Source organism: Pinus tabuliformis, chromosome X (genome assembly GCF_031772625.1).
Source record: "Pinus tabuliformis cultivar Carrire ecotype Pingquan chromosome X, CPIR1, whole genome shotgun sequence".
Lineage (NCBI taxonomy): Eukaryota > Viridiplantae > Streptophyta > Pinopsida > Pinales > Pinaceae > Pinus > Pinus tabuliformis.
This window is the reverse complement of record NC_142308.1, coordinates 1,680,105,675-1,680,128,582: the sequence shown is the minus strand read 5'-3', so window position 1 is coordinate 1,680,128,582 and position 22,908 is coordinate 1,680,105,675. Positions and strand designations below refer to the sequence as shown.

The 22,908-nt window shown below is 36.9% G+C and overlaps 1 protein-coding gene across 1 annotated transcript in view; it reads left to right on the top strand.

Moving 5' to 3' along the window:
• Positions 1 to 20,549, top strand: part of LOC149146469 (uncharacterized) — a 64,419-nt gene extending 43,870 nt beyond the window's left edge. The window contains exon 5 of the mRNA XM_089452774.1: positions 20,495 to 20,549. Coding sequence (XP_089308900.1) covers positions 20,495 to 20,549 — 55 coding nt within the window. The remainder of the gene's footprint in view (positions 1 to 20,494) is intronic.
• Positions 20,550 to 22,908: the final 2,359 nt, after the last annotated feature.

Below are 22,908 nucleotides of genomic sequence, written 5' to 3'. Positions count from 1 at the left end.
CTCGTTGAAAAGTAGGCACTCCAAGCCTTATTTCAGAAGTTTATGAATTTGTAGCCTCATGGTTTTGATCTCTCCTTCTGCATTGTCATGTTTAGCTAGTTAGCGTGAATGTGAAGTTTGATGACACATACAGTTCTGTAACCAGTAATAGGATTGCATGTGATAAAGTACCTTTGAACAGCTTGATCTTATTTTGAAATTTTGTTGTCTAATTAGTAGCGCTGCTGCAGTGACTTCTGAAATGATGCACACAATAGCTGCCAATATTAGAATATTACCAAGAGAAGACCTTCCTCGGTGTGCTTTCGAAACTGATCAGTTGGTTCAGGTATATACAATACTCAGTTTCTAATAAATTGTTTTTGAAAATTAAAAGAGATCTCGTCAAGATTGGAAAGCTGGAACAAGCCATGTTAGAGATCTGTTTTACTCTTATACAGCTTTAGTCAATCAAATACTCTTTTTAATGTTAAACAAGCTTTTGACACATTGTACATGATATAAGGATTGCACAAGAAGCTTTAGTTCACATAACTCCTTAAGATGTTTTGTCTCAAATATGTCCTCTCTTCAATTTACAATGTTATCATTTTATTCTAACTAACTATTTGTTATACAGATTACAAAATGTAGGAACATGCTGGCCTTCACGTCCAGAACAAATGCAAAAGTAATATGAATATGTTTCTTCATATTATGCTCTTACTGTAATACAAGTATTTGACTTGCAATTTTGACTCATTTACAAAGAACATGTAACGCAACAGTTGACGAAAAATGCTACAAAGTCTTTATGCATCTGTGTTTGTACTGTTTCTGTTTCTGTTATGTATCTCAAATGGAACGCATTCTGCATCATGCTTCAAGCTTGACAACCAGAGATTTTCTTGCCACCTTTTTTATTTATATTTTTGCTCCATCTTAAAAACTACCATGTTTGGTTTAAATTATATCATTGAATACAGCAAATGCAACATCAGATGAGCAATAATTTTGTATCTACAGCTGCTCAATGCAAACACCAAAGATTCCATAGATTGATTAAACATGTACTTATTATCCACTCAAGTTAAATGACAAATTGTATATTGAATCGCTTACTCATTTCTGTTTCTTCCTATGTTATGGCTGAATGCTATGTTAGTTTTTGTTTCTTGCATAGTGTAGGTAACGATTCAGGAAAGAGAGCTAGAAAGTCTTTATACATGTCTGTTTGTACTGTTTGTGTTTCTGTCTTGTATTTGAGATCGAACGCATTCTGCAACATGCTTGAAGCTAGACTTTATAAATAGCACCAAACTATATGGACTTTAAAATGAATATATGTTGTTTGAAAATGGAATTATGGCATAATGCATTTGGTATTATTACTACCTCCCTGTGACTATATGGGATCGATCAATTGCTGGTCGTTGCTTGACGGACATGATTTTTCATTATAATAGCATTATAACCTAAGTCGAACAAAAGTTTTGCAATGGAAAGGTTTTGTTTTATTTTACGTAAGTTTCTGTTTACTGTTACCTCTACAATTTGCTTAAATTTTTTGCATGTTCCTAAATACATCTGATTCAAAGTCAAACGTAGAGTTATATTTTCGAAACGAATGCTACAGGGTAACTGCTTTGCATAAAATCTACTAACACTACCAGCACAGAATTTATCCCACAGACCATCTGAATATGCCATATATCTGAAGAGTGCTGACATGGTTTGCAATTTACAATCTGAAGAATGGTCACATGGTTTCCAATCTACAAAGGACGAAGGACACAATGGCCGATATACATTTCTGGTAGCTTCCACTCATTCCATTGGTATTCTTGCTCGCACTCAATGTTGGATTTCAAAGCAGTAAGTTTACCTCAACCCATTTCATTTTTTATATGATTTGAAGTGCACTTCACACACAGTGTCGTGTATGGAGAAGCTACCTTTGGAGTACTTCGGCAAGGGGACTTAAAGGTTTTCTTGCACCATTTTTCCCCTTTGTTGTATACTAAGACAATGCCAATCTCATAATTGCCTACATCCTCAGCATTGTGAAATATTTTCAGCCAATGTTTCTATTAGATCTCATTGAAAAGCACGCGCTGCAATGTCAAAATCTTTGAGTGCACAGATTTGTAAAGTTGTTCCGCACTTCCTCCCTGAAAATCAGTGCGACCACAGCCACGTATTAAAAGAGCATCTCTAGTGAAAGCCATTTTCTTGTTTCACCGTGGAACTGAGTTTTTTATTGAAGACTCTCGGCATCGGTGGGTGACTGCGTTTTTTTTATTGACTGCGTTTAATGTATTGAAGCAACGTATTAATGGTTGACTGCGTTTAATGTATTGAAGCCTGGCTGTTTGAAGCAACGCAAGAAGACTGTGTTTGATGTATTGAAGCCTGTAATGATTGACTGCGTTTTTTTTATGGTATCATATTTCTGCTCTCGGCATCGGTTCATTCAGTGCGCGCAGTTTTGAATGGTGTTTGGTAATTTCGGTGAAAGTTGTGTGTTGGAGACTGTGAAGATTAAAACGCGTTGTTTCATTCAAAAAGTTTAATATATTGCACTGCTTTCATAACAGCTTTGCATTAATATATATTGAAGTAATATATATTATCCCTTATGCGTGTTGCATTGATTGAAGATATATATCTCTTGCGCAGTTTTTCAATTGCATATATATTGATATATTGAAGTTATAGAATGAAGTGATGAGATCCATTGCGCATTTTTCAAACATAGTAAAATTGCAGTGATGCTGATGCTTCTATCAAACATAGGAAGAAAATAAAATACATAAGGCTGTGGCATAAGGATTTTTTTTTTCAGCAGAAATCTTTTATCAACAGAAGTTTTTTTTTTAGCAGAGATATTTTTACAGAATGCATTCAATCATTTCTATGGTCGGAATAGTTCTCACTGGCAAGGAGAACTATTCTGAATGGTCTCGGATGGTAAAACACACCCTTATCTACAATGAGCTGTGGAAAGGAGTGTGTGTCAGAGAAGAAGACAAAGACCCTGTGCAGCCCACATCAGACAAAGAACTCGCCATTTGGGAAAACAAGAACAGCAAAGCCTTTGCATTGATCGCAGCATCTGTAAATGAGGAAGTAAGTCGTCATATTTCATGCTATTCCACTGCCTTTGAAGCTTTACAAAAGCTTAAAGAACTCTATGATACACATTCTGCACTTGAAGTTGTTCAGCTCATGATTAAACTCTTCACTCTTGAACTGAAAAATAATGATCCTCTTGCTCTTGCATCTGAAATAAAGTCTATAATGCATGATATAAAATCCACTAAGGTTGAGCTGGATATCTCTCTTATCGCCTTTCTCAAAGCACTCTATCCTACCTACTCTAATTATCTTGAGTCTTTACAAGCAAATGGAAACCTTAAAGATATAACCTTTGACTCTCTTGTGAAAAAGTTTGCTGAAAGAGAGAAAGCCTTTGGAAAGAAAACAGTCCCTGAATCTTCTGAAGAGACTGTTTGCCTTGCTCACAAAGAAAAGCATCCTGCTCAAGATTCTGCAAGAGGAAGAGGTGGACGAAGGGGAAGAGGAAGATACTTCAGAGGCAGGGGGGCAGACATTCTCAAGCAGAAAATTCAGATCTGCATTGCATTCGCTGCAAACGAAATGGATCACATGATGCTTCTACATGCAAGCTACCATGGGACAAGGTTGAGCAGAGAAGAAACCAGCAGAAAGGTAAAACTGATGACACAGACAAAGGTAAAGCACCTGAATTCGCTCACTATATTGAGGTACAATGTAACATTGGAGTAAATGAAGACTTGTTTAATGCTTCACTTGCTTCTTCGAAAAATGACTGGTTGCTTGATTCAGGAGCAACCTGTCATATGACTTATAGGAAAGAATTTTTTTAAGATTTCACTGACAATGTTGATGGAGTAGTATACTTTGCAGATCAGTCAAAAATCAAGCCATCAGGGCTTGGCACAATCAGGCTTAAACTGCCTGGTCTTCCAGACTTTCTTCTGGATCATGTTCTATATCTCCCATAGCTGAAGAGAAACTTGCTGTCCCTGGTCCACATCCGCCAGCAAGGTCACTCCATTCACATGTTTGATGGCAAGCTTGAGGTAAGAAAGGCATCTGACCACTCACTTGTCATGAGGGGTATAGAAGAAGAAAGACTCCTTAAACTGCAAGGAACCTCTGCTCATGCACATCATTTCTCATATATTTCTCATCATGAAGAAGGTGCACTTCCATCAAGTTTATTATGGCATGCTAGATTTGGACATTTAAACTATGATAGTCTCCGCTTGTTGAAGAAAAATGGTGTTGCTGGTTTGCCTACAATTCCTAGAAAACATAAACAATGTGATGCTTGCATTCTAGGAAAGCATAGCAAACTGTCTTTTCATGATTCACATTCAAGAGCACATAAGAAGCTTGAACTTATTCATTCATATTTATGTGGCCCAATGCCTGTTTCTTCTACAAATGGAAATAAATATATCATGACATTTATTGATGATTACACCAGAATGTGTTGGGTTTACTTATTGAAGAACAAATCTGATGCTTTTCAAACATTCAAGAATTTTCATAAGTGGATTGAAAATGATGCACAATCTCATATTGGGTCTATTCTGATCAGGTGTTCATGTCCTAGTGTCGTAAAAATGCTCAAAATTCAAAGTGCTCAGAACTAGTTCGAAGCTGAACGACTAGAAAGTGCTCGTCCTCACGATTCCGGTGCCGCAAACGGTTCGGAAAACGGTCGCCGTATGAAGAAGATATGATCAAAAGAATATTTTGTCTAGTACATTAGAAAATTGGAATTTTTTTAAAAAAATTAAAAAAAGAATATTGCGAGGAATATTCCTTAGAATATTCCAGGGAATATTCCCTTTTCAGCGACCAATCAGAGGCTGCCACATGGCAGGCCCGGAGGGCGCCACGTGGCCCCCAGATGACGTCAGCAGCTCTTGGGCGGATGTGTTAAAAAAGTTTGTGGTCGGATTGTGAATCGAACCCACAACATTATGCATAACATTACAACCCTTTACCGTTGGACCACGTGGTCAGATGTGGTTAAAAGGGCGGCACAAACTGTATTTGAAGTTTGAAAAGCGTTTTGGGCGGGAAATGAAGGGGGCCAGCCCCTAAGCGCCAACCCCCCACCATATGACCACAACCTGAGAACCGTGGGCTAACTCTAACCTCGGCGCGGAATCCAAGGCACCTAACCGCCCATGATGTGCGCTCACATGCAGCATTAAACTCACAGTTAAACCCTCGGTTCTGTTGGAGGCAGTTTGGCGGAGCGCACCATATTTGGCGGGCCTAACTGGCGCCAACTAAAGATAACTTGAGTTTTTTAAGGGAAACTGGCAGTCTGGAGTAAATGGCCATAACTTTGGCCCAGAAAGTCGGTTTTGGACGATTTTTTTTTTGATTTTGGATAATTTCGACCTTCTGAAGCCATTGGTGCAGGTCTTACAGCCATCAGAGGTCATTTGCATACGTTTTGGAGCCGTGAAAGTTCTAGGAGCCACCAGGGGCCAGTATTGGGAAGACTATACAGGGTTGCAGGTATCCATTGGAGGTGATCCAATAGTCAATCCTGAAGGATTCATGTGTTCTGAATCCATTTCTACCATCTATTTCTCCTGTAGATGCTTCTATTCAGCTGTATTTTCAATTTGAGCATTTAATAAAAACAAGGACAAGCCCATTTGGAGGCTTTGGACCCAGCAGACGTAGCCCTGGAGGGGGTGAACTGCTTTATCAACTTCTTGTGCATATGTGGTTGGTTTATTTTGCAGAAAAAATTCGTTTTTATGTGTTAAACAGTAAAAAGAAATAATTCTGCTATGCTTAAATGGGTTGTAATCAGCTGAAAAGTTCATGTGTTTCATTTCTGCAAGACATGGGAAGCTTTTAAATATGTTTATTTCTGAATTGAATACCTTGCAAAAAAATTTCAAGTAGTTTCAAATTCAGATCAAGTTGGTATCAGAGCTCAGGGTTTTTGTGCAAAGATCTTCTAACTGTCTTGCAAGTATTGATGCTTACCAGGTTGAAACTTAAAAGAGGTGAAGGACAGTTGACTAGAGAAAGAGAGAATCCTCAGTCAAGGAAGGCCATAGAGCCATCACCTCCACCTTCAATTTCACCCTCAAGAGTCTCAGCAGAAGCTTCAAGGATGTCTGAACATGGAAGAGAAATTCCTCTAGAGACAGATCCAAGAGAAGAGGAAAGAATCTTCAGAAAGGCTTTCTTAGATCTCACTGAAATGGTGAGGATATTGTACCAAGAAAGAAATGAGAAATTGGCTGGAGAAGGGTCCAAACATCCACCTGAAGGAGAAGGCTCTTCAGGAGGTAAGAAGGATGATGATCATTCCAAGAAAGGACATGGAGGAAATGGTGATCCACCACCCCCATCTTCACCTTCTTCCTCTTCGTCCTCGTCTTCTTCTGTTCATAAGCATAGATCCTCTGGAAAAAGTCCTTTTTTAAAGCTTGATGTAAAATTCGAATTACCTATGTTTAATGGTGAAGTGAATGCAGAAAAGCTTGACAACTGGATTAGGCAGTTGGAGGTTTACTTGAGGATCCAAAATATGCATGATGATGCCACAAAGATTCAGTTGGCTTCTTTGAGAATGGATGGAGCAGCCTTGGTCTGGTGGGAGGCCAAGACTAAAGAGGAGATCAAGAAATTTGGTAAGGTTACCTTAACATGGCCTGAATTTCTGTTAGCCATTAAAAAACAGTTTTATCCTCTTGCTCACATGCAGAAAGCCATTATGAACTGGAAAAATTTCAGACAACTTAAGGGTCAGAGTGTCCAAGACTACACCCAAGAATTCAGGAGAAGAGCTCTCTTGTTAGGGGTAGATTTACAGTCCCAAGAAACCCTGCTGAAATACATTGGTGGCTTGCATAGCTACCTTAGACACACCATCTTGATGTTTAACCCTACTAGCCTGGACGAGGTTTGTGTCCAAGCTACCCATTTAGAGGCAAGGGGAAAAAACACATTTGAAGAGGGTAGAAACAAGCCCCCCAAGGGGAAAAGCAAAGAGAAAACCTCCAAGGGAAAAGGGAAAAAGAATGCATCTGTCAAACAGGAGAGTGAGAAAGTGATATGTAAACACTGTTCTAAACCAGGCCATGAGGAGAAAAACTGTTGGAAATTATATCCTGAAAAAAGACCTCAATTTAACAAATCCAAAGGGAAACAGAAAACTGCTGCTACTACATCTACACCACAAGATTTAGGGGAAGATTCAGGTGATGAAACCAAAATTGCAGCCATGGGTTTGAAAAACTTGAAGGGAAAAGAAATTGAAACTCAAGCCAGCACTAGTACCTCAAACTGCCATGTACAAGCTCCTAATGAGGAAGAAAGAATTGAACTGTTTCATGTGAGGGTGATTTCAAAACATACTAAGATTGACACACTTTTTGATAGTGGGTCACAATCAAACCTTATATCAGAGGACTTGGTCAAGCAGCTTAAACTTGAGACCGTTCCACATCCGAAGCCATATCCACTTGGATGGATTTGCAAGGATGCAAATTTACAAGTTTCAAGAAAGTGCACATTGCGCTTTGCAATTACTGCACATTTTATTGACACAGTTGAACTTGATGTGGTACCCTTTGATATAGCAGGAATTGTTTTGGGAAGTCCTTATTTGTTTGACAGGAAAGCTATCTTTCATCGCCATGAAAACAAATATCATCTGTTCAAAGATGGCAAGGAGTTCATTGTTAGAGCTCATCGCAAGAAGACAAATATAGCGATGGTGAATACAGGACAGGTAAAAAGGCTGGTCAATTCAAGTAAGAATTTTGTTCTTCTTATGATTAAGCCCAAGGTTGATGTGAATCATGAGTCATTTGACAATTGTGATCCAAAACTTAAATCAGATCTGTATGATGTAGTTGATGCATATCATGAGATGTTTCAGGAGCCAACAGGTTTGCCTCCTAAGAGGGAGATTCAGCATGAAATCCATGTGCATCCAGATTGTCCTCTTCCAAACATAGGCATGTACCGCATGTCTATTATGGAGAATGCTGAAATAAAGAAGCAAATCAAGGACTTGTTGGACAAGGGTTTCATAAGGCCAAGTACTTCGCCATGTGGGTCACCGATTGTATTGATTCCAAAGAAAGATGGCACTTGGCGTATGTGTGTTGATTTCAGGGCCTTGAACAATATAACGGTAAAGAATCGTTACCCACTCCCAAGGATAGATGATTTGCTAGACCAGCTGAAAGATGCTCGATATTTTACTAAGCTAGACTTGTGCAGTGGATATCATCAAGTAAGAATTGAAGAAAGTCACATATGGAAGACAGCCTTTAAAACCAAACAAGGACTCTTTGAGTGGCTTGTGATGCCATTTGGTTTGTGCAATGCACCTGCAACTTTCATGCGGGTAATGGATGATGTCTTGCGTCCTTTTCTTGATGATTTCGTTATTGTCTACTTAGATGACATCTTAATTTTCAGCAAGTCTAGAGAAGATCATGTCATGCATGTTAGAAAATTACTTGATGTTTTGAAGAAGAATCAGTTATTTCTTAAAATGTCAAAGTGTGAATTTGGAAAGACTTCTTTGGTTTATTTGGGACACATAGTAGGAGGAGGTGCTTTGAGAATTGATCCTGCTAAGATTGAGGCTATTGTGAAGTGGCCTACTCCCAAATCCATAACAGAGGTAAGAAGTTTTTTGGGTGCAGCTCAATATTGGAGGAAGTTTATCTCTAACTTCTCTTCTATAGCAGCTCCTATGCATGCAGTGACAAGTGTGAAGCATGCTTTCCAATGGGGAGGCAAGCAGCAAAAAGCTTTCGAATCTTTGAAAGAGAAGATTAGTTCAGCTCCAGTCCTTGCATTACCGGATTTGAGACAGCCATTTGAGATACAAACTGATGCTAGTGATTATGCTATGGGCGCAGTTCTTCTACATCATGGTAAGCCTATTGCATTTCATTCTGAAACTTTTAATGGTGCTGTTGTAAATTATCCTACATATGATAAGGAGTTGTATGCGTTGGTACAAAGCGTCAAAAAGTGGAAACACTATTTGATGGGCAAAGAAACTGTTATACATATCGACCATCAGCCCTTACAGTACTTGCAATCACAAAGCAAGTTACAACAGTCACGACACTTCAGATGGATGGGCTTCTTGCAACAGTTCCATTTGGTAATAAGGTACAAGAAAGGTACTTTGAATAAGGTTGCTGATATGCTTTCAAGGCCTATTATTGGTGCTGTTACTTTACTTAAGAATGATTCCATTGTACATGATAGTTACATAGAACAATATGCATCTGATGATGACTTTAAAGATGTGTATGCTAACTTGAGTAAAGGGAATCATGTAGATGAAAATGATTATCACATGCATAAAAATTTGCTGTTTCATTTGGGCAAGTTGTGTATACCACAGGGGGAGAGGATAAATGTCATGAGAGAAGCTCATTCTTCTCTTATTGCTGGCCACTTTGGTGTGAGCAAAACAATTGCACATCTACAGAGGTATTGCTATTGGCCTCGCATGGTAGATTCTGTTTCAAGGTTCATAAGAGGTTGTTCATTATGTGCTACAAGCAAGCCTAGCAATAGGAAGCTTGGTTTGTATACTCCTTTGCCAGTACCTTCTAGACCATGGGAGAGCATCTCTATGGATTTTGTAGGAGGTTTGCCAAAATCTAGAAAGCAGCATGATTATTTATATGTAGTAGTTGATCGTTTCAGCAAAATGTGTATACTTATGCCTTGTAAGAAAACTATAACTGCTGAACAAACTGTTGAATTATTTTTTCATCATGTATGGATTCACTTTGGTTTTCCTACTTCCATTATTAGTGACAGGGATTCCAGATTTGTGGGGAATTTTTGGTCCAACCTATGGGAGATGATGGACACCAAGTTGAAGAAAAGCACTGCTTTCCATCCGCAAACAGATGGACAAACTGAAGTTGTGAACAGAACCATTGTGCACCTCTTGAGAGGTTATTGCAGCAAGCATCCCAAGCTTTTGGATGAACATTTGCACTACATACAGCATGCTTACAACCGTGCCAAGCACTCTTCCACAAACACCTCACCGTTTGAAGCTTGTTTTGGTTACTTGCCAAAATCACCTCTTGATTTCATTCTTGAGAAAGATGTCGCCATTGAGGGACATAGTGACATTGACAAAGCTCATTCATTCATTGAAATAATTCAGCAAATACATCAGCAAATTCAAGAATAGCTTGAGAAGAGTCAAAGCAAGTACAAGGAAAGACACGACAAGCATAGAGTCGATCACAAGTTTCAAGAAGGGGATGAGGTATGGCTGTACATTAGTAAGGAAAGGATGCAAGGAGAAGGTAAAAAGCTGAAGCCTATTCGTTATGGTCCATTCAAAATCCTCAAGAAGGTTGGAAATAATGATTTTCAATTAGATTTGCCTTCCTACATGCAAATGTATTCTGTTGTCAATGTGGAGAACTTACATTTGTATGAACCTCCTTTGATTGTTGATCATGAAAGTGCTATTCAGCTGCCATCTATAGAAGATTTCTCGCCAGAATTCTTAGATGAGCTGAAAGAAGATACAATCCTTGACAGAAGGACACGCACTTCAAGGAGGGGCAATGTAGATTATGTTCGGGTTGGTTTCAAAGGCAGCAAACCGAACAAGGCAAAGTGGATGGAGGTGGACAGAGTGAGGGAGCTGTACCCTCACCTCTTTAACAGGTAGTTGAAGGCTTTTGGGGTCCAAAAGCTTCCCAATGGGGAGGCGTGATCAGGTGTTCATGTCCTAGTGTCGTAAAAATGCTCAAAATTCAAAGTGCTCAGAACTGGTTCGAAGCTGAACGACCGGAAAGTGCTCGTCCTCACGATTCTGGCACTGCAAACGGTTCGGAAAACGGTCGCCGTATGAAGAAGATATGATAAAAAGAATATTTTGTCCAGTACATTAGAAAATTGGAATTTTTTTAAAAAAATTAAAAAAGGAATATTCCTTAGAATATTCCAGGGAATATTCCCTTTTCAGCCACCAATCAGAGGCTGCCACATGGCAGGCCCGAAGGGCGCCACGTGGCCCCCAGATGACGTCAGCAGCTCTTGGGCGGATGTGTTAAAAAAGTTTGTGGTCGGATTGTGAATCGAACCCACAACATTATGCATAACATTACAGCCCTTTACCGTTGGACCACGTGGTCACATGTGGTTAAAAGGGCGGCACAAACTGTGTTTGAAGTTTGAAAAGCGTTTTGGGCGGGAAATGAAGGGGGCCAGCCCCTAAGCGCCAGCCCCCCACCATATGACCACAATCTGAGAACCGTGGGCTAACTCTAACCTCGGCGCGGAATCCAAGGCACCTAACCGCCCATGATGTGCGCTCACATGCAGCATTAAACTCACAGTTAAACCCGCGGTTCTGTTGGAGGCAGTTTGGCAGAGCGCACCATATTTGGCGGGCCTAACTGGCGCCAACTAAAGATAACTTGAGTTTTTTAAGGGAAACTGGCAGTCTGGAGTAAATGGCCATAACTTTGGCCCAGAAAGTCGGTTTTGGACGATTTTTTTTTTTATTTTGGATAATTGCGACCTTCTGAAGCCATTGGTGCAGGTCTTACAGCCATAAGAGGTCATTTGCATACTTTTTGGAGCCGTGAAAGTTCTAGGAGCCACCAGGGGCCAGTATTGGGAAGACTATACAGGGTTGCAGGTATCCATTGGAGGTGATCCAATAGTCAATCCTGAAGGATTCATGTGTTCTGAATCCATTTCTACCATCTATTTCTCCTGTAGATGCTTCTATTCAGCTGTATTTTCAATTTGAGCATTTAATAAAAACAAGGACAAGCCCATTTGGAGGCTTTGGACCCAGAAGACGTAGCCCTGGAGGGGGTGAACTGCTTTATCAACTTCTTGTGCATATGTGGTTGGTTTATTTTGCAGAACAAATTCGTTTTTATGTGTTAAACAGTAAAAAGAAATAATTCTGCTATGCTTAAATGGGTTGTAATCAGCTGAAAAGTTCATGTGTTTCATTTCTGCAAGACATGGGAAGCTTTTAAATATGTTTATTTCTGAATTGAATACCTTGCAAACAAATTTCAAGTAGTTTCAAATTCAGATCATATTCGCACTGATAATGGAAAAGAATATACATCAAATGAATTTGAACACTATCTTCGCCAACATGGGATTAAACATCAAACAACTGTGCCTTATAATCCTCAACAGAATGGTGTAGCTGAAAGAATGAACAGAACAATTTTGAATATGGTATGATCCATGCTGCATATATAAAGACTAGATGTCCATCTAGTGCTATAAGAAACAAGACTCCTTATGAATTGTGGTATGGACATGTTCCTTCGGTAAAACATCTCAGGATATTTGGTTCCACCTGTTATGCTTTAATACTAAAGGTACATAGAAACAAACTTGGTGCTAGAAGTCGTAAGTGTATCTTCCTGGGGTATTCAAACACATCTAAAGCATACCGCCTTTATGATGAAGTAAATAAAAAGTTTGTTTTATCTAGAGATGTCATTTTTCTTGAATCATCCAAATCTGACAGTGTTGTTGAGCGGCAACTTGATCGCTTGGATAGATTCACAAAACCGAAATCATTTCAAGAGTTTGATAATCAGATTCCACATCTTGAAGGGGGGATTCCTATACTAGATCAACATGTGGAATCTTCTTCTGAAGAACAATCTCCCCTGCCTGACACTCCAACAACGGATGATGCTTTAAGTGATGTAATTGATAGAATTGGGAGACTCAATCTTGATTCAGACCCAACTCAATCAACAGAACAGCCTGGACCATCTCAGAAAGGTCCCCCAAAGTGGCTGACAAAGACACTTGAAAGTGTTCATCCTGATGAAATTGGAAAAACAGGAACCAGAAATACAAACCGACAAGATGGAGGTGATGTAGATAACTCTAATTCACCTGTTGATATGGATGTTACTTATGATTTTGAATTGAACTTGTCTACAGATTTTGAACCAACTTCCTTCAAAGAAGCTGCTTCTCATGATGAATGGAAAGAAGCGATGCAGAAGGAGTATGATGCCCTCATAAAGAATGGCACTTGGAAGCTGGTTGATCCTCCATTTGGAACCAAACCAATTGGCTGCAAGTGGGTCTACAAGAACAAGTACAAAGCTGATGGCTCACTTGACAAGCACAAAGCTAGGCTTGTGGCAAAAGGTTTTGCACAGAAGGAAGGGGTCGATTATGAGGAAACTTTTGCTCCCACAGCAAAATGGGCCACCATCCGGACACTCTTTGCACTAGCTGCTCAGAACGGTTGGAAAGTCCATCAAATGGATGTAAAAACTGCATTCTTGAATGGAGATCTAAAAGAGAATGTTTTTATGTCCCAGCCTGAAGGATTTGCTATGAAAGGACATGAACACAAAGTATGCAAACTTGTGAAGTCCTTGTATGGCCTCAAACAAGCACCACAAGCCTGGTATGAAAAACTAACTGAGCATCTTCTGAAACTCAACTTCAAACATTTTGATCTTGATGATGCAACTTTATTTGTCAAGAAAGTTGGAAAAACAGTTGTATATCTTGTGGTATATGTAGATGATCTTTTAATGACAGGGAACAATGAAAGCTATATTGCATCCATAAAGAAAGAATTAGGAAAATTTTTTGAAATGACTGATTTGGGCTATGTTCATTACTATCTTGGCATTGAAGTAACCCAACATCCAAAGTCCATATTTCTTTCTCAAAAGAAATACATTGGAGATTTGTTAAACAGATTTGGCATGACAGAGTGCAATCCCCTTTCTACTCCAATGGAACAAAACTTGAAGCTCACATCTATTGAAGGAAAAGAATTTGAGGATGCAACAAAGTATAGACAGCTTGTAGGAAGTCTCATCTACCTCACTACTACCAGACCAGACATTTCATTTGCTGTTGGAATCCTCTCCAGATTTATGAAAAAGCCTTGTGAGGGACATTGGTCTGCTGCAAAAAGAGTTCTAAGGTACTTGAAGGGAACTCAAGACCTTGGAATCAAGTATACACAGGTGGACGACTTCAACTTGATTGGATACTCTGATTCAGACTTCGATGGAGACAAAGAAACAGGAGTATCTACTTCAGGATATGCTATGAGTCTTGGATCAGGAGCTGTCTCCTGGAGATCACGCAAACAATCAGTACCAGCAGATTCCACAACAGAAGCAGAATATGTGGCAGCAGCTGAAGCAACGAAAGAAATTGTGTGGCTCAGGAAAATTCTTGAAGATTTGCAGGTAAAACAAATACAATCAACTCCACTCATGATTGATAACACATCTGCAATAAAGTTGGCCAAGAACCCAAAGTTCCATGATCGTACTAAGCACATCAATACTAAATATCATCTGATCCGACATCATGTTAAGGCCAAAACAATCCATCTCCGTCATTGTTCCACAAACGAGCAAATTGCAGACATCTTCACCAAAGCGCTTGGAAGAGAAAAGCTTGAAAGATTCAGAATGATGCTTGGACTCACCAACATCCCTTCAGATTAAGGGGGGGAATGTTGACACCTAATCCGAAACGGATGAGGTGAAGCCAGACAGTCATCTAGAAGATGAACTGATCCGTTTTGTATTTGTATAAATAAAGTGCTAGCTAATGAATAAAAATCAATCAGTGTTTTCTCTCGTTTAATGAGGAGTTACCCTGGCCTAACAGATCTCTCCTTCTGCATTGTCATGTTTAGCTAGTTAGCGTGAATCTGAAGTTTGATGGCAGATACAGTTTTGTAACCAGTAATAGGATTTCATATGATAAAGTACCTTTCAGCAGCTTGATCTTATTTTGAAATTGTGTTGTCTAATTGGCAGGGGTGCTGCAGTGACTTCTGATATCAGGCACACAACATCTGCCAATATTAGAACATTACAAAGAGAAGACCTTCCTCGGTGTGCTTTCGAAACTGATCAGTTGGTTCAGGTATATACAATACTCACTTTCTAATAAATTGTTTTTGCAAATCAAAAGAGATCTCCTCAACATTGCAAAGCTGCAACAAGCCATGTTAGGCATGTGTTTTAGTCTTATACAGCTTTAGTTAATCAAATACTCTTTTTAATCTTAAACAAGCTTTTCGCACATTGTACGTGATATAAGGGTTGCACAACAAGCTTTAGTTCAAATAACTTCAACACTGCCCGAAAATTTAAACCATGAAAAGCCCAGTTATTCCTTTCTCCAAACCACAATACATTCCATTAAAAAGCCAATATGTGGCACATACATACTCCAGCTTCAATCTAAATACCCATGAACCCCAATTTATTTAGATCTTCATGTGCAAAAACAGTTCAAATTACAAAAGATTGCTGCTCAATCTGTACGAAGAATCACAGTTTCACCCGAAAAGAAGAAAAAAGAAACCCTACAACGGTGTACCAATGTTTTCTTCAGCTAAAGCTCGCCAGACTTCGCTCAAGCTTCGAAGAAACACAACAGCTTCTGTAAAAATCCTCACACTCCCACCCAAAAACAAAAACAAGAAATGAGCAAATGACGAAATTGGTTAACAAAGTCTCCAAAAGGCCCTTGAAAAATACTTGCAGGTCTTTATTCCTTTCTCCAAACCATAATACATTCCATTAAAAACACAATATGCGGCACATACATACTCCAGCTTAGTGATGTACCTATGTAGCCGTGGGAATGTACATCCGTCTGCGTTCAAAAGGACTCCCATCTGTACCGCAGTAATGTCAAACACTGAGCCAAAGCCTGCCATTCACCTCGAACAATGTGAAACCCGCAATAAGACCCCAAAACCTTTCCACCCCAAAACTTTTGTTCGACTTAGGTTATAATCGCTTGGTTCAATGTATCATGTTTCAATTTTAGAATTTTAGCAAATGACAGTTTCTGTCATTTTCAGAATTTTGTAGTGGATCAATTTTTGACATGACCTGTTCTGTATATTTAAAACTGCTGCCACATACTGGTTCCTGTATACATTATGAGTTTTCTATTTTGAATATTCTTTTGCCCCCAATGAAATAACATGGCAGCAGTATCAGATTAGCGATAAATTTGGCTTCAATGCTAGAGCAAATAACAATGTGTTAAATGGCTAGTGATTGAAGCTCGATTGTTGATACCTTGCTATGAAGATCCTTTATTGATCATGTTTTCTTTGTATATTCAGATTTATCGTGCCAAAGCTAATCTCCTTGAAGTTAGACAACTCATGTTAGGGATGTATCTTACTGTTATACAGCTTTAGTCAATCAAATACTCTTTTTAATGTTAAACAAGCTTTTGGCACATTGTACATGATATAAGGGTTGCACGAGAACCTTTAGTTCATATAACTTCAAGACTGCAAGAAAATTTAAACCATGACAAGTACAGTACTGCACCTATGGTTTCTTCATCTCTGCCACCATCAAGTACTAGAACAAGGTTTGAATACCGCTCTCCTCGTACATCTTTCTCTTCTAGCATCCCGTTTCAAGATTCTGGCCATTCATCATCAAGCTATCTGACTATGCAGTCTTCACCAGCCCCATGGTCATCAAAGGTCAGCTTTGTTTAAACATTTTTATTAATTTTCATCCATTGTTAATTAAAACAAGGTTTTTTGTCTTTGACGACTATTATCAACTATTCGACATTATTTCTGCTCTGGTATTTGTACTGGAACAATTTTTTACGGGACCTGTTCTGTATATTTAAAACTGTTGCCGCATTTCGCCGCAATGAGATAACATGGCACCAGTATGAGATTAACCATAAATTTAGCTTCAATGCTAGAGGAAATAACAATGTGTTAAATCGCTAGTGATTCAAGCTCAATTGTTGATACCTTGCTATGAAGACCCTTTATTTACTGATCATGTTTTCTTTGTATGGTCAGATTTCTCATGCCAAAGTTAATCTTCTTGAAGTTAGACCAGGAACATCTGAAGCACTGGTTGAAATTTCAGGAACTCCACAGCAAACAAGTGCACCCATTTTGTATGCAGTTCTTGATTTCCCTCCGACATTTTCCAACATTTGCCAAAAATTCCTCTACTATCCCTCTGTTGCTACTTTTTGATTTTGATTTCTTAGAATAAAAGCAGATTCCTTGCTGCAATTAAATTTCTATTTAAAATAATTAAGCATAAATCTGTCTGCAAACACCAACCCCTGTAGTACTAACTATATGCTTTGTTTCAAAATTCAGTCAAATCTCGATATAAACAGTATTGGCAATTTCTCTGAGTTTGAGGAGCCAATTCTTCGTCAAGGGAGTTCTGGCAGATTTGGAAGGTACACAAGATTTGCAAAACTTTGTCGATTGCTGCTATCATGGGGGTTTTGCTGATCACCATTTCTGTACTAATGTCCCTAGCATTGTATATCACCTTTGGCAGTGTCACAACAGCTGGTGAGCTTATCACAAAAACTACAGTTGAAGTTGTAATATCTGAACGCACAGTTGCAGCCATTCTAGGAAAGTATGGAAATGATGTTGTTAAAATTCAGCAGCTAAGCTCGTATAAAGAAGCATAAATTTCTGCAAATTCCATGGGATCCCCTTCAACTGAAACTTTTGAAACATGGAGACTTGGAATGAAGTGCTGTCATTGCTGACAAAACGACATTGTACTGACAGAATGACAAAATGTTACAGCACAAAATTTGACATTGTACTGACACAATACTTCTTTATCCAGCCTATAAAGTGCCATTTCTTTGACTTGACATAAATGTATTTTGCAACAAAAATGATAGAACGATTTTGATAAACATGAACTGCATTATATTTTGAATTTGGATTCTACTGCCACTTCTTATGCTCCAAAACCAATGTTCTCTGTGTAAAAAATATATATTTTTATATATATTCAATATATTATTACACAATGTATTAGCTTATCAGTTTAAATTATAAATTATATTTTTTAATTCGAATACTATGATATTGCAGAGAGCAAGAGTATAGAACACCAAAAGATATTGAATTTTTTCTTGGAGATCATGATCAATTTACATTTCAACTCGTAAAGTTTAAATGTTTTTTTAATTTTAATTTGTTTATTTTAATTTTTAATTTATAAAATAAACTTATCAAAATTATTTTATTATTGTACTTAGATGCTATATTTACTAACCCAAAACTATAAAAAAGGTCAAAAGTCATGTCCTTTTGCATCACAACAAATTATTAATTAAATGCAACAAATTACTAATTAGAAATTAGATGCAGTGTTTATTTTCTTTGCTAATTAGTAATTGGACAAATTTAAAGTTCACACTAAAGTTATGATAAACAATATTTTTAAATAAATATATCTTTTGTTCTTTTGACAATGGAATAATTCGTCAATCATTGAGATTAACCTGAATGGTATCATTTATGTCCAAACATGTTACTAGATATGTAATCTTCCAATCATGGGTTCAAGACTCCATAACTATAATTTTTAAATGCTTAAGTTCTTCTTTGACCTTCGAGAATGATCTATGTAAATATTGAACACTCTCCACCACGAATTTAATTAACAAATTTATATTCATAATAATGTTTATTTGGTCATTATCATTTTATGAATATTTCCATAATATTCAAATGTAAAAAAATAAGAAAATTCTATGTTTTGTGCACCATGGTTATTAAAATACATAACTTACTTTAACACCTTCCTATTATTTTAATATGTTTTGTGCACCATGGTTATTACAATACATAACTCACTTTAACACTTTCCAATTCTTCGTACATTATAATTCATTATTATGCATTTAAATATATTTTATACCCCGTGCTTATTAAAATACATAACTTACTTTAACACTCTCTAATTCTTCGCCCACGGGGCTTTGGATTGACGGTGAATGGGTGCGTTGTTAAGGCACTCCTTGCGATAGGTCACCGGTTCAAATCCCCTGTGGGTACGTAGGTTAGTCTTAACAAGCAAAAAAAAAAACACTCTCTAATTCTTCATACATTATAATGCATTATTATTACCTTTTATAGTTTTTTTCCCTCCAGTTTTCTATGATTCACTGTTAAATTTTATTATATTTTAATTATTATTCTAAGCGTTTTTTAAATCATGAGACATTGGAAAATTATATCTAAAACTAATCTTATTTTAAGAAATACAAACTCAACATTACAAGCATTTATTAGTTCAATGACATTTATGACAATTCTTACTTAACAAAGGCAAAGTTCATTATATTTCACTCTTCGCATAAAGTCAAAAAGTTCATACAACAATTGGCCATCCAATTCATTAAATCGTAATACAAGTAAGCATGCCTACAACACACTAGTAATGGAAACCAGCTCTCATGATAACGCAAATTAAATCTCATAATAATAACTGACCAAACTGTTCTGTTAACCGGCAGGGACTAGCGCCACAACAGTGGCTCCTTGTTATTATTATTATTATTATTATTGGTTTATGTCATAGACACAAATGAAGTCTTATATGTATATCAACCATATTTACTAAAATAATTATTGTTATTAAGATTATTATTGTTAATTAAATTTACTATTATTATTATGAGTTAATATTATTATTAAATATTTAAATTATATTAAATAATTTTAAATAAAATATTATAGAGTAAGTTAATATTATTTTAATATATAATATAATAATCATAAATATATAAATATCTAATAATATGGTTGTTATTATTTATATAGTTATGAATAATAAGAGATAGTTGGCTTTTAACAAAATGAGCATAATAATTATTAATGCGGATGATACATGCCTATCGACGTATATCAACCACATTGGTAAATGTGGTTGTGCTAGTTATAAATAACGATTGATTTTTAAGAGCAAGTACATCTAATTCAAATTTTCAGTAAGATATTATTATTTTAGGGGATCATTCATTTTACGAGGACATATAATTCGAATTTTTGAATGTCCAATATGACTGGTCGGAGGCTGGAGCTCAAACAACGAAGTCAGTGCATTTAATATTCTTAATTTTATGCAATGTATACATGTTTTTGGGTTGTTCAATATAAGGTCCCATTAATGTTATCTCGTCTGTTTAGATATTGGTGAGTGTTCTGCATGGTATAAAGAAATATAATTTGAGTCTATGTACACATGGTTTTGGGTTGTTCAATATAAGGTCCCATTGACGTTATCTCGTATGTTAGATATTGGTGAGTGTTATATTATAAAGAATCTCAATTGGGTGTTATCCCAGAAATTAATCAAATGATGGATTCCGGCAGCAATCTTTCGTTGCTGGTAATAATTTGCATGCAAAGCATACGAATGGCCAAGTTGAAGGCGACCTTTAGAGGGTGAGCCATGGCCTCTACCGTACATGTGGCATCGAGTTATTTCACATATGGTGTTCGTAAAATGCAAGGGGGATGACATTAAATTCACAATGTTGGAGGGCGAAAAGTTTTCCTTATTCCACAAGATGAAACATTCTATCTAATATTATGTCGCAGGTATGGAGGCGATGCAAGAGATAGGGAGATTGGACAAGACTTGGATGATATCTGATAGAAGATCTCACAGAATTAAAGCCTCCATCATACAGGGTCTTGGGATGATGAATCTCTTGGGATAAAGAATCTCGGGAAGTAGGATTTCAGTTAGCAGTTTTAGGTTTCCTTCCTCTACTAGGGCTTTTCATTTCATATAAATAGGTGTTGGGTAGTTAATTTACACCTTATTGTGTCTAAAAACTCGGGGTGGTGAATATACTTTGTTATTTTATGGTGGCGATTTTTGTATTGTTACAAAGCTGGAAATGCTCATGTTATTTGCAATCTATTCTATTCTCTGCTTCTTTTATGTCTTACAACAGAGTCATATGTCCCTTGGATTTATTCTTCCTTTGTGTTTATAATATCAATCACTTGGGTTTATTATTTCCTAGTCAACCATGGTTTATTATGATTTCAACCATGGTCAACCATGGTCCAGCATGGAATTGTGATAAGGATTGTCTCAATATGAAGATCAACGCTGGTCAATCATGTTTTTTTTTGTGTTTATAATATTTATCTTAGGAATTATAATATTAGACCCTTGGGTTTAATATTATTCCCTTGGGGTTTTAGTATTAATCCCTTGGCTTTATTATTCCTTTGGGTTTCTGATATCAATCCCTTGGTTTTATTACTCCCTTAGGTTTATAATATCAATCATGGTCAACCATTGTCAATCATAGCCAACCATGGTCAGCCATGGTTGCATGTTGCATTGTGACAAGGATTGTCTTCCCATGAAAATAAACCATGTTTATTTTAGTGTTTGTAATATTTATATTTGGGTTTACCAATGTTTGGTTTATAATATTAGTCCCTTGGGTTTAATATTATTCCCTTGGGGTTTTAATATTAATCCCTTGCGTTTATTATTCCTTTGGGTTTATAGTATCAATCCCTTGGCTTTATTATTCCCTCGGGTTTATAATATCAATCATGGTCAACCATTGTCAATCATAGTCAACCATGGTTGAATGTTGCATTGCGACAAGGATTGTGTGACCATGAAAATAAACCATCTTTATTTTAGTCTTTGTAGTATTTATATTTGGTTTTACCATTGTTGGGTTTATAATATTAGTTTATTGGGTTTAATATTATTCCCTTGGGTTCATAATCCCTTGGTGTTTTAGTATTAATCCCTTGGGTTTGTTATTCCTTTGGGTTTATTATTCCTTTGGGTTTATAATATAAATCCCTTGGGTTTATTATTCCATTAGGTTTATAATATCAATGATGATCAACCATTGTCAATCATAGCCAACCATGGTCAACCATGGTTGAATGTTGCATTGTGACAAAGATTGTCTCACCATGAAAATAAACCATGTTTATTTTAGTGTTTGTAATATTTATATTTGGGTGTATGAATGTTGGGTTTTTAATATTATTCCCTTGGGTTCATAATCCCTTGGGTTTTAGTATTAATCCCTTGGGTTTATGTTTCCCTTGGGTCCATAATATCAATCACTTGGGTTTATTATTAACTTGGGTTTATAATACAAATCATGGGGCCCCATAACCAATCGTGGTCAATTATGGTCAATCATGGTCTGATCTCACATTATGAAAACAATTGTCTCTACTTAGCATTTACATACCTTGGGTTTATAATATTAGTCCCTTGGGTTTAATATTATTCTCTTAGGTTCATAATCCCTTGGGGTTTTAGTATTAATCCCTTGGGTTTATTGTTCCTTGGGTTTATAATATTAATAATCCCTTTTGTTTATTAATCCATTCAGTTTAAAATATTAATTCTTAGGGTTTATTAATTCAACCATGTTTATTTTAGTATTTTTAATATTTATCTTAGGGTTTGTATACCTTGGGTTTATAATATTAGTCCCTTTTGTTTAATAGTATTCCCTTAGGTTCATAATCCCTTGGGGTTTTAGTATTAATCCCTTGGGTTTATTGTTCTTTGGGTTTATAATATCAATCGTTTGGGTTTATTATTCCCTAGTCAACCATGCTAAACAATGGTCCAACGTGGAATTGTGATAAGCATTGTCTCAATATGAAAATCAACGATGGCCAACGATGTTTATTTTACTGTTTATAATATTTATCTTAGGATCTATATACGTTGGATTTAATATTATTCCCTTTGGATTTTAGTATTAATCCCTTGGGTTTATTATTCCTTTGGGTTTATAATATCAATCCGCTTGGTTTATTATTCCCTTAGGTTTATAATATCAATCATGATCAACCATTGTCAATCATAGCCAACCATGGTCAGCCATGGTTGAATGTCGTATTGTGACAATATTGTCTTACCATGAAAATAAACCATGTTTATTTTAGTGTTTGTAATATTTATATTAGTGTTTACCAATGTTGGGTTTAATATTAATGCCTTGGGT